The sequence below is a fragment of the Chroicocephalus ridibundus genome, chromosome 4 (assembly GCF_963924245.1).
Source record: "Chroicocephalus ridibundus chromosome 4, bChrRid1.1, whole genome shotgun sequence".
NCBI lineage: Eukaryota > Metazoa > Chordata > Aves > Charadriiformes > Laridae > Chroicocephalus > Chroicocephalus ridibundus.
This window is the reverse complement of record NC_086287.1, coordinates 45,100,111-45,113,603: the sequence shown is the minus strand read 5'-3', so window position 1 is coordinate 45,113,603 and position 13,493 is coordinate 45,100,111. Positions and strand designations below refer to the sequence as shown.

Below are 13,493 nucleotides of genomic sequence, written 5' to 3'. Positions count from 1 at the left end.
TGCTTTTCTATGATTGCATTTGCTGAAGACAAAGTAGCAGATATATATTAATCACTCAGAGCTCAGTAGGGAAAAAAAAAAATTAAATAGCAGATACTTGGAAAATTAAAACTGCAGTTAAATGTAAAAACAGAAACTAAAAAAAAAAAATCAAGACATCTAAGGTATTAGAAGTGTGTAAGCATAATTGTCCGTGCTTTTTCCTTTGTCTAAAATATTAGTCAAGACATCAGGGTGTGCAAAAACCAGTGAAGCAAAGCAGTTTTTCTGTTCAGTTCCAGCTTGAATTCAGCTTTGCCTGAGGTTGCTCAAGTTCAGGCTGACAGCTGCTAACCCTTTTTTTGGGAATCCCAAACCACACTGGCTGGGGTCATGGTCTCCACTGGAAAAGAGTTCCTCCATCCTGCTCCTCTGCTCCCATCCTCTCCGTGTATCCCCCCAGTTTCCTCCTGCCTCCCTAAGACCAGGAAAGTGGAGCAGAAGTTGTGAGGCAGAGCTACAAAGGGAGCCCAAGCACTCAGAGTTCACCCTCAGCATGTACAAAAAGGTTTAGGTCACAGCCGCAGTGCCACTCAAACCAGCTCTGCATTGCTGCATGGAAGCAGGCACTTTCCCATGGGGAAGCGGAAGCTGGATGTGAAACTCTTCAGAAGCCCGTCATGGTTTGAGGTTGCTCCCATGCCAACGGCATCTCTGCTATGGGAAGCAAGATTTCAGCAAACTGTGACACTGAACCAATAACCTATTAGGTTCAGTTCTCACTGAGGTTCCAGTATGACTGCTGTTATTGGGTCAGTTCGGATTCAAGGTGGGGAAAAAAGTTCCACTTTGGGTTTCATTTGGCTCCTGGATAGCACAAAAAACTCTTCACCATGACATGCAGGAACAGATTTCTCACCTCCTGCACTTAATTCTGTGCACCAAAACACCATCACAGCTCTCCATGTCACTTACTGTGTGGCTCTCGCTCAGTTACTTTATCACTCCTATGTTTTTAATATATAAATATGTATCTCCATAAACATAGACACAGGGGAGAGATGTGGATGCTTTAATCCCAGAAAGTTTGGCTGTTTATGCCCTCAAACACATGCTGTGCTACATGCTGGGAAAAAAACCTCAAGTGAGCAACTCAAATGCATGAATAAATGCAATCATTTTTGGCTGATACGCCAAAGCTTATGCGATTTCAGATACCAATTAGCTGAAAATCTGTGATGCCTTATCAACAGACATGGCTCTCCCATTAGATAAGGCAAAAGTTAAGCTGAGTTGCAAGGATAGATCTGTGCTTTTTGGAAAGACTTCAGCTTTTAATTCTATACTTCAGTCTCATTCTTGATTACTTTTAATACTGATAAGCCTGCTGTGTCAGTAGGTGACCCTGTTTTTTAAATTCAGTCAGTGCCATTGTCAGGGAGTTCCTTAGGATAGGATAGGATAGGATAGGATAGGATAGGATAGGATAGGATAGGATAGGATAGGATAGGATAGGATAGGATAGGATAGGATAGGATAGGATAGGATAGGATAGGATAGGATAGGATAGGATAGGATAGGATAGGATAGGATAGTTCAGTTAGAAGGGACCTACAACGATCATGTAGTCCAACTGCTCAAAATAAATATAAAGCCAGGTAGAAATCTTAACAAGTTTTTCACTGACAAGTGGAAGAAAAGGCTGTACAGAATTGTGCAAAGTTTCATGTTTTTCCAGCCAGTTTTATGCTAAAGACCACATACAGAAAACCAACCTGAAATTCTCCTAAAAAGATAAAACCTGGCCTGTGGATGAGCATCTTACTGGAATTCCCTGTTCTTTATTTCCTCAGTACATATGGCAGAGCTGCTTTTTCTAGGTGACAAAGACTGGAAGGCCATCTCTGTTTCCTTTTATGTCATTTGTCTCTGTTTTCATTAGCCCTTATGGGCCCAGCTGTGCTGGTATCATACACACTGAAGAAGCTGCGGTGGGGAGGTACACCACCTTGAGGAAAGCTCTTCAAAACAGCACACCTGAGGGAGACAAAATTATTCAGAGAGACTCCACCACTTGCTTGGGAGCTGTAGTCCTTTAGGTAGTGCAGAGATCCAGGGAGGTCTTGATGCTACGTTTGCTTGGTTGTAAAGGTCCCACACCCTGAGCTCCCCTCTTGCGCATTGGGCATAAAAAGGCAGGAACTTGGCATTCCCCAGGCATAGCCCCTCTGACCCCTAATGATACTGAACCAATCACAATCTGAACCAAAGGCTCCACATGTTCCTCCTACACGCACATAACCCACCAGTATGATCTGTCACCACTCTCACAAGGGATCTCGGTTCTCCCTTTTCACTCAGAGCATATCTGTCAGACCAGCTGCAAGTCATCTCTTATGAAACACCTCAACTCACCACTTTGCCAAGCTGGCCTGCTATCCTACCTGCCACAGGTTTCATCTTTGTGCACACCCTGTCCTGCTGATAGCAGACACATCAAAGCACTGGGTTTGTTACACACTAGGAGAGGAGAGAAGCAGAGGAGTAATTATAATGGAATGGGAGGAAGAGGAATCGTAAGAGGAAGGACTGATGCTGAGAGACAGGAAAAGACTATAAGCCTGATCCAATTAATTAACATAATTAATGTCATTATTTTCCTCCTCTGATTTAAGCATTCAATACAGAAATCATGCTTACTCGTAAGAGTCTCAGATAAAAGTCTCCAGATACAGAAGGCAAGACGTTGCACTGCTGTAACTATACTTCCATACAGATCCATCAATTTGCGTTAACTAAGAACCCCGTGGATCCCTTCCTCTCCATTTATTTCTGGAAAGAGCTCACCTGCCTCTTCTCTCAGCAGCTGCTTCATGCTTCTGCTTTTACTAAGGATTTGCAAAAAGTTCATGTTAATTTTGTTTCCTTTATTTCTGAGGAATTTAATCCAATACCAAGCTACAAACAACGGTACGAGACACTATGTGGAGTAATGAACATCAGCCTGAGGACAACCACCTGCACGCACAAATCCAGGTACAAACTGCTATATGGTATTACAAGATAACTGAGCAGCTTTAATACAGGATTTTCCAAGTTACTGGCAAGACCAAAGAAATTAAAAATGAAAAACTGTCACAGGTCAACATGACATTTTTGCAGAAGTTTTATAAAATTACAAAGACCAACACATTTCAGGGATTGTTGAACTATAATACTCCATGTCAAAACTAAACATTTGATACTAAATAATGTTTTAAGATTTTTAAATAAAGATTTAAGATTTTTGAATGGAAGACTTCTCTAAGCAAAAGTTTGAACTAAAAAAAAACCAAACCCAACATTAAAACAGATAGACTCACTTGAATGTCTCAATATGAACTAATGCGTGCACACACAAAACAAACCTCCGTACCTAACAGCTCAAAACCTAGAACACTTTATAAAGGATTTTAGTGTCACCAGATCGGCATTTTTCACTAAAATGAATTCAAGATGAAAATTTGTCTCCACTGTAGTCACAGACGCATTTCTACACACCATCACAGCCAGCACGCACCCCATCACACATTCAAGCAGGCTGAAGACAAGGACCCTCCTGTGTATCTCTTCAGGACTCTGGGGGGCGGGAGAGGAATGCTTTTGAAACATGGCTGGAGCAGGGCATCCTCTTCTCCAACTTTGATCTTATGGACCAATTAGAAACTATGAAACTATGTAAAACTGACAGAAAGATGGATTTCTCCTATGGCTGATCACAAGACATTTTCTTCAGCTCTAAAGTACCGGTACACATGGTTCACTACTTGATTTCTTCCTCCTCCACCTTAGTCCTCCCCCTTGACGGAGTTTACAAATCTCTGTATGTGCTCCTTTTACTGTGGAACTCCCATATATCTAGCCTATCCTTTTCCATTGTATTCCGAAAGGTCCTCAACTTTGTAATGTCTGTGACTTAAAAAGAACTGTCTTTTTTTATTTCAAGGCATCTGCACAATGTTTGGCTTTCAGTGACAGTCATAGTGTCTTGAATTGCATAACCGGACTGGGGCCAGTATTAGTGGATATGCTGCCATTTACACAGTAACTGACCATGGACCTAACTCCTAAAACAAATTTCAAGGATCATTTGGTGCTGTCCTGGTTAGAACTATTTAAGTGAAAATACTGAAATCACTACTGTACTCGTATGCTACTTTAACAGAGCAGAGAGGCGCACAAGAAGAGAATAAGAGAGACGCTCTTCAAATGAAGAGGCAAAAGAGAACGTTGGGCCCCATCCCTTCCACTCTTGGCATGCTCTCCTCTAGACAGACAAAGGGATACACAAAGCAGTAAAGTCTAAGTGAGATAGATGCACTGGTTTATTTTAAGTTGGCTTACAACAAAATGAGGTACTCTATATAAGCATCTTCATGCATATGTGGACTGATTAAACTTAAACCAGCTTATACTCACTCCGTAAAAACCAGGACAGCTTAATTGTGAGAGGCAGACAAACCCAGGGAGAGAAAGAAAACCTCTGGGCTTCTGAAAACAGTTTGTTAGACAAATACAAGGAGGAAGTAGGATCCAGGAATGCAGCGTTCAGCATTGCCATGCTGATATACCATCCCACAAACAAACAAACAAAAGGCTGGCTGCCTTACTCCAAAACCTGTAATCAACCTCCCTATGCCTCTCCGCCTTAGAAAGGATTCAATGAAACTCAAAACCATAACTATTCCTCAGGCTGAAATTCAACATAAGATATCCTATTCTGTGACAGCTCCACTACAAGTATTGGTAAGGGCTGTAAAGAAAGACTTGACAAAATGCCTCTACTAATATTATCTCAAGAACTGTGGTTATACTCAATAGCTAAACTCAGAACAATGATATAAACATGACCGCACTTTTGGAAAGGTGTTTGAGGTTTGCCCAGAACGTATGTTGTGCTGTAATTTTGCAGTTTTGTAAGTTTGCCCTCCACACCCAGAGGCCAGAGCTCAACATTTGACCAAGCACAACCCAGTTTTTCATAAAGGAGAAAAGGACTGACCTATCCCCTCCACCAAGCTCAGGTAATCAAAGGAAAACCACCCAATATGAAGATTCAAAACAATGCTGGTGCTTAAAATAAAAAGAAAATTCTCCCATACATTCATCTGGTGGCTTTTTTCACCTTCTACCTAGCCATCTCCTGAGACCTGAGGCTAGTGTGTGACCTCAGCCTCTGAATGACCGTGAAGTTGCTTTGACACTGAACAATACACCTTTGTGCACTGAGTTCTTTCTTGATTTTGTTGTTGTTGTTTTGGGGGTTCTTTTTCTAAGCGTTTTTTTCTGCTCTTGTTCTCTACAACTTTCTGAATTTTCTCAGAGTCTTAATTTTTGCACCACAAGGAGTTATGACCTCCTCCAGTGTTTTGGTATGCCAAAAATTTTCAATGGGTTGGAACTCTGAAATTACACATTTAGGATACAGCTCATTAGAAAGGCATATGCCAGCCAGTAAAACAAAAGGCAGAAAAGCGGACGTCTAAATTCCCTCATCACCAAGACCTTCGGCTTTCCAGATAGAGAAGGAAATGTAAAGCCACTCTGAAAATACGCTCCCGGAAAACTTCCTCAGTGGTTTTTAAAATAATTGACTGCAGAGTGTGAGAGCTGACCATAATAACCCAATGAGACAAGCAACCCCCATGTGAAGATGGTGACATCAGCTACACAGTTAAATGCTCATGCATCCAAGTGTCTTCCTGGTTAATTGAGATTATTTTTGGCAGAAGATTGGACAGAGATTGTAAAACGTATGTTTGTTTTCATTTAGGTCTTCACTTGCTCTCTCTGAAACACACCTTTTTTTATCTCCATCCTAATACAGTCATGCTTCAAAACAAAGACTTGGAGATACAGCAAATGTAATGACTATTCCTTACACGAACCTTACTTGCCTGTTGAAAGTCACTACACCAAAACCACTGCGATGATACTTAGCAGCTCTTGATGAGACCACATGCCATAAGAAATGAGGCTGTGGAGACACACAGCTCTGCTTGCCTGGCCTACACTCGCCCTGGGACCATTTGACAGTAAAGCAACCTCCTCTCAATAACAGGGCAGAAAAAGCCTGAAATCAAAAACTCTGTGCTATGCACTGGCATTTAATTGTAAATAGAACTAAATGATGAAACCTGCTTAAAAACCGATGTCCCAGCGTGTCTTTATATAAAAGAATATATATATAGGTTCAGCATTTAGGCAGACACAGAGAATTTCACTGCACTAGCAAGAACAAGCTGCAGCGCCCAGCAACCTGTTTGCCTTACCTCCTTCTCTACCTGGAACTAATATGATTTGTTACACTGAGAAATACAGAAGTGTCTCCTGATGCTTGTCTAAGGGTCAAGATGATGTCCCTGTCTCTGCACTGGGGGCACTATTATAACTTCAGCTCTCCGAGAAATTCAGCATGTCCTGATAAGGTTTTTCTCTCCTAATTTTCACAATGAGTTTGCTTGCCACTGTGCACATATAGTAAATGTGTCCCACTCCTACCTTCTTCTCCCATCGTTGCTTGCTTGCATGCATGCTGCCGCTTCCTAACTTCTCTCCTATTACTGCAGCTTCCCTCCTAACATCTCCCTCCTTCTATTCTACTGGTATCTCGTTCCTCTTGCTGCATTTCAGAACCAAAGCTGACAATGGCAAACAGAAGAGCACAAAGATTCCTTTCAAAACTCGGACTGAGAACCACTCTCTAGGTGGGAGCTCATAACTCCATCTTTCATAGTCCCAATACCTTCTTCTTCCTTTATCTGTCTCCTTTATTTCTCTCCTTAGACAAAGCATCTTCTCCAAACTACACCTTTTTCTGTAACCAACCTTCACTATTCTTAGAGCATTGCTTCCTCCTACCTTTCCAAAATAGTCCAGAGAAAGCAATCCAGTAATCAGAGAAGCAAAATGGTCCTGGGGTATAGCTGCTAATTTCATCCTGAACCCTTGTACGACAGTGCCTGCTTCCAGCCTAAGAGCCTCAGTCAGCAGCAGCCTTTCTAAAACTACAGATCACCTATTCATTTCAGTGAACAAAATTTACTTAGAATCAATAACCATCAAGATTTACTTACCCACGTCACCCACGCCAGTACTTTCTGCCCCCTCTCCTTTTTTCCCCCCACTGTTTTGAAAATAACGCTTTACTGGTTTTAAAGGTAAAAGGGAACAGGCAATGAAATAAGTCTGAGTCCCTGGGCATAAGAAAGAGTTTGCATGGCAAGGAGGCGGGGGAAGAAAATAAGTTACTTACCCACTGTGGTGACCAACAGCAGCAGCTGTGGGAGCCGGTTCATGGCTCTGCGGGGTGCGGGCAGGTCCCAGCCGGGTGCGCGGCTCCGGAGGGGCCGTACCCGGCTCTTCCTGCGGGCTCCGCAGGAGCTCTGAGGCTGGGTTCGGGCTCCTGCTGCCTTGGAGGAGAATTCCCACCTCCTGCTCAGGAAGGCTCGCATGGGTCCTAGAGCCACCCGCTCTTCATTCCCTCCTCCTCCCGTTTTGCACACCGCTCCTGCACGATAAGCAAATCCATAAGGCAGTTGCTTTAGACATGAACACATCCGTCTATAAATTTTTTAGCCATTAGTATTCACTAGGAAAAGCTGAATTCAGCATCTTACTGGGCTGTTCCCCCATCGCAGCCTTCCCTTGCAGCTGCCTCAATGACACACACGAGACACGCTCACTGCCTGGACCGAACTCAGCTCATATTTAAGATAATAGAGAAGATTCCCTTAGTCTGGAAGTCTTCCACTGACTGCCCTGAAAGAGAAATCAGACCTATTTACACAGCCTAGATACCCCCCTTTCTTTCCTTAACTTCACTTACAACCGCCTAACTTGTGAGCAAGACAGCCTCAGTTGGTGAGACAAGCAACAGGGACCTGCAACACAGTGAGGTGTAGGTGCTCTGCCTGCAAGTTTATGCGTTCACTCTTTAATCACTTTTCTTGTTAAACTCCTTTTTCTTCTGGTCTATCAGCATTTCAATTACATTAGTTCACTCTGCCTTCAATTTGTTTGCATGTGGGCTTTTCCTTCACAGGGAGTTTATTTTAAAACAGCTATTCCTTTTATAATCAGAATATGTTATTTCTGATTAATTCTCCATGGGATACCCTGACTCTGGATTAGGAGTGTTTTAGTCCAAATTAAAATAATTTATTGTGGCTGTGGGCTACAATAATTCAGAATGGAAACTGTTGTGAATTTAACAGATAGTACCTGAGTCTTGAGTAAAATACCATTCACACTGTAGGCACTGGAGAAATTTGGAGCTAACATGAATTAAAGCCCTGATAGGACTGGTGGGTCTGGCACTTTCAAGGCAGAGGCCTGCATTCTATTTTTAATTCTGGTTCATACATTACACTAAGAATTTAGTGAATTTACTTAACCTTCTGTGAATCTTTCACTGATATCTATGAAAAGTATGCAATACTCAAGGGTACAATTTGATTTTGTACCATAACCATATATTTGGATCTCAGAATTTACCCTTTTATTCAGCAACATATTGCCATTTTCAACAGATTTACAGAGGCATATTTCTGAACACAACATGGATGGTCTGGAAGAAAACATGATTCTGAGGCTTTCCTCTATGGCCACATCAATTACAAAAGTATGGTAGCAAGAAAGACAGACATTATCGGTTGCTTATTAACTATGTTTATATAAACTGTTCCCCATGCAAAGTAATAGACCAAGAATAATGTGTGTTCCTACCTGTTACGTCCCGGTCCGACTCCGTTGGGCCCGGGAGAGGTTCGCAATGATTCCAAGTGGGAGGTTAAGACACGAGGTCAGATGCCGCTCACTGCAGGTTTATTGTTATTCCCCAGCAATAGTCACTGAGACGAGCGACAGAGGAAAGGTGCAAGTAGAGGAAAGGCAGAAAAGAGAAGCACTATTACGGAGCGTAGCAAGAGTATAGTTACCACCACTGGCCCGAGGATGTCTCGGCGGTCCTCCGGAAGTTGAGCGGCGTACCGCTGATCCATGGTTGATGGTGGTGGGGGTCTCGGTCCCGATTCCCAAATCGTGGTGGGTCATCGCGCCAGTTATAGTCCAGGGCGGTCCGTAGCTTGACCAAGCAGCGTGACGGTGGCCTTTGTCCAGCTAATTGTCATTTTACATGGTCGCCGTATAAGCTTTTCCTGCCCCCTTGCTGCTTGGGCAATGCTTGGCTCAGCACAGTCATTGTGCCTCAGCAATTTGGGAGTTCATGGCACAGGCCTGGGTGGGCCCCGGGGTAGGCAGGGTCTGGCCACTCTGACAGCCAGAGGCCTACACCCTTTCCAGCTGGGGGCAACATGCCCTCTTCAGCTGATGGCAATCCGGGGTGGTGACTGGCAAGCAAGAGAATGGTCTGCAGAAGGTGCTGAATAGATACAAGCAAGCTTCTTGCTGGCCTGCAAGCCTGCCATCGATTTGCAGGAGCTTAAGCAAGCTTTGAGACAGTTATTTTAAAGTTCCAGGCTCTCACACTACCCAACACCAGAGGGGTGGAAAAAAAGCCTGCCAGCTTTCCATCTCTTCACAAATAACTTTCTTGGCTGAGGCTCTAGGACTGCAAAGCAAGTAATTTTTTACTCCAATTGATAAAAAAGTAGAGTGACCTCATGAGTTTCTATAGTTGCCCAAACCCTCCCATGAACAGAAATGTGAAAAATCTGTATCTGCAAGACACTGGTAGCAGCAGCAGAAGCAGATGAAATAACACTGTTTCTGACAATACTCAGTTTTAAAGCAGTTCGTATTTTCCATGGCTTTCAGTTAGTTTGGCCAAGACAGATGAATACTTAGGCTGATTACAGAAATGTGAGGCATTCTATAAGACTGAAATAAATGAATGTGATGCTTTGAAGCAGAGGTAAAAGCAGAGGAGAAGGTGGCTAATCTCTGACCAATTGGCTCATTAGCCAGTTTCAAGGGTTTGAGTCCTGGCTCAGAAAAGTAAACCTTAGTCTCCTGGAAGGTCTGCAGCTAATCCTCAGCAAGGTAATCCACATCTGTCAAGCAAAGCAAGACACTCAATTCAGACAAAAGTTGATATTCTAGGGAATCAAAGATTTTAAAGAAAAAGGACAGGAAAAACAAATGCTTCACAGTGAAAACCAAAAGAAGATATGCAGAATGTGAAAACAACAGAAGTCAGAACAATGCCCAGCATTTGGAAATAGGTGCATGAACTACAAGCAAATGCCACTCACCAGCAGTTTGCAAGTGGCACAAGAGCATGCACAGCAAGAAACAAAACCGAACAATAACAAGAGAATGACAGCAACACCACTAATCCAGAAGAAATATCTGTAGAAGTAATTAGGAGCAATGGACAATGCTGTGCATCAGCAGAGAACTGAACTGTCAGTCTAGAAGCAACTGTGACAATTACACGCTTTTAAGTTGGGCACTGATGCACAAGCTAGAACATTGCCAGAATCTGGATACCAGCAATTGAAAAAACCTGCTGGTCTTAAATAATGATACTATCTCTGGCTCAGCAACTCTGGAACAACCTACTGGAGCCCAGGAGAGGGAAGCAGATACACTTACTCTGTTCTTACATTCTTCTGAAGGCATCCATTACTGTCCACTGTTGCAAACACAACAGAGAGGGCAGCACAGAACTTTGAGCTAACTCTGTAACATCTCAAAAACATTCAGGTCGGGGTTGCAACAAAAGTCCCCTCCACACTACCAAGAAAATTCCTCAGAACTGAAGGGAGGTGAGGTGGAAGCACTTACCCACAGAGCAAGCAGAGTTCCAGCAATGGGGTCTAGTCACTGCTAGAAAAAATGATGGAGTTTTCGCTTACACGTACACTCAAGAGACGAAAATTTTAAACAGTGTAAAATATTCCCTATATACAAGAAGGAAGCATTGGAGAGGTGGTCAATACCAAATGCATTTCTACATGGGACGCAAAGCAAAGCAAACATTCACCTTGCTTCAACACCTTCTTTGGGAGATACTGTTCCCTTTGGGGCTGTGCACTTCCTAGAAAGATACAGCACATTTCTGATAGCATGAACAGTACAAAAGTCTGTATCATGACATTTTGATCTGAGAAAAATATGAGAAAAATGCAGTCAGAGACTTCATAAACCTTGCATGGAAAACAAGCTGTCTGGCAAAAGCTAAACAAATACCATGCAAATTACTTATGATGGAAATAATATCCAGCAGAGCAAGGTGAATGTGGCAAGGTGATATAGACTTGCCACACTAAGATGTAATACAGATCCATTTGAAACATGAAGTGTGTAAAGAAATATGTGCTTGGTCAGCCTGCCTCAGCATTCCAAATGCTGCTCTACAGAACTGTCTAACAGACAGAGGATTTAACCGTTACAAAAACATCTGGAAATCTGAAGATGTTAACCAAAGATGGACCAGTCAAAAATATGATAGCTAAGTGCAAAATTAACTTGTCCTCACATTCTTCTACTGAGGATATTGTTAATTTTTTCAAGTTGTAAAGTCAGACTTGGAGAGCAGTCAGTTATCCGTAAAAGAAATTGGGTGTTAGTGCACATAAATAAATAAGTTTTGGCTTTACTCCATAGCCATTAAAGGTTCATGTCTTCATGTATGGAAGAACTGTATGAGCTAAAACTGTTCATAAAACTCTTTACAGCCTAAGGGACCTGGCAATTCTCAGGCTAACCTTTCCCACAAGCAAAAAGACTACAGAACTATTTTGGTTTCAAATATATGATTGCAATGTTGCGTAAAAACTAAGCAAGATCTGATGATGATTAGACACATGGTCTCTGGAGTACTTGACAAAAGAACTATGAAGCAAAACCATCCACAACTAGATTTTACATCTGTTACACACACAAGCTCTTTTTTAAAAGTATCTATCAGGTGTCAGACAAAATGTAAACTTTGATTGCTGCAAACATTTCTGGGTGAAAACCCCTGCAGAAAGTAATTGTGACCAGTGCCACGATGACGCTAGATGCTCCAAACTGTTCATAATAGCTAATAGGGTGGCTTTACCCCTTAAAATTATAGTAAGTAATAAAGAGTTACATTTGGTTGTTAAATGTGACTTTGTTTCAATGCATATTAAATCCTCAGACATCAGATGAAAAAAAGTGTTAAAAAGGACATGCACTGAATCATCTAGGGATTTAAAATCTAAATCTAAATATTTTACACCAGCCTCAGATAAGCAGCAAGTTTGAGGAAATTGTTGTTATGCTTGTCACATAGGCCAGAAGGAGTAGTAAAGATGTAGGTGGTATAAATGGGGGGAAAAAAAAAGTAATCCCCCAGAGCAAAGCAGGAATAGATTTGTCACTGCTGGCTGGGAGAAAACCATCTTATTTGCGTCCTAGACTGTCAAATTCATTCCTGCATAAAAAAAAAAATAGAATAGAATAGAACAAAACAGAACAATTTCAGTTGGAAGGGACATACAACAGTCATCTAGTCCAAATACTGGACCAATTCAGGGCTGACCAAAAGTTAAAGTATGTTGTTAAGGGCATTGTCCAAATGCCTCTTAAACACTGACAGGATTGGGGCATCAACCACCTCTCTAGGAAGCCTGTTCCAGTGTTTGTCCACACTTTTTATAAAGAAATGCTTCCTAATGTCCAGTCTGAACCTCCCCTGGCACAGCTCTGAACCCTTTCCTTGCATCCTGTCACTGGATACCAGAGAGAAGAGGTCAGCACCTCCCTCTCTACTTCCCCTTCTCAGGAAGCTGTAGAGAGCAGTGAGGTCACCCCTCAGCCTCCTTTTCTCCAAACTAGATAAGCCCAAAGTCCTCATAGGACAAGCTGCTCCTCATAGGACATTCCTTCCAGCCCTTTCATCACCTTTGTTGCCTTCCTCTGAATACATTCGAGGACCTTCACATCATTCTTAAATTGTGGGGCCCAGAACTGCACAGTGTTCTAGGTGAGGCTGCAGCAACCCTGAATACAGTGGGATAACCACCTCTTTTGGCCAGCTGGTCATACTGTGCTTGATGCACCCCAGGATGAGGTTTGCCCTCTTGGCTGTCAGGGCACAGGAGTCATTTGTGCACGTCAGTACTATCCTTGCTGTATTTTAGAGTACCCATGTTATTGATGTTTGACAACAGGACACCTTTAATGAACATGAGTTTTAGCAGTTTGCAGTGAAGTACGTACAAGGCATGTCAGTACAAGTCTCCATTATTTCCAGTACAACAAGTCAATAGAAAGTAGTGTCAAAATAATAAAGCACCTACTAATGAAAAATGATAGAGTCCATATTCAGCACTGTTAAATCAGAGCACGGCACCAGCAAAGCATGGCTTGTCATGTGCTGACATTTGATTCAATGGAAAATTGAAAATGAGAGTGCCTGTGCTACTAGAAATGGATGTCAAAAGCCCTTGGGGACTTGTAAATATCCAAGGAGACAGATGAGGAAAAACAGCAATCAAGAATGACTCGGAGTACCTGGAGCTCCTGCCATTTGCCCAAGA

The 13,493-nt window shown here is 42.4% G+C and overlaps 1 protein-coding gene across 1 annotated transcript in view; it reads right to left on the bottom strand.

Annotated features, from left to right (window-relative positions):
• LTK (leukocyte receptor tyrosine kinase) overlaps nt 1-9,072 on the bottom strand; it is a 92,707-nt gene extending 83,635 nt beyond the window's left edge. Inside the window, exons 1-2 of the mRNA XM_063333145.1 lie at nt 8,958-9,072; nt 7,274-7,528 (exon numbers count right to left, since the gene is read on the bottom strand). Coding sequence (XP_063189215.1) covers nt 7,274-7,528; nt 8,958-9,072 — 370 coding nt within the window. The remainder of the gene's footprint in view (nt 1-7,273; nt 7,529-8,957) is intronic.
• Nucleotides 9,073-13,493: the final 4,421 nt, after the last annotated feature.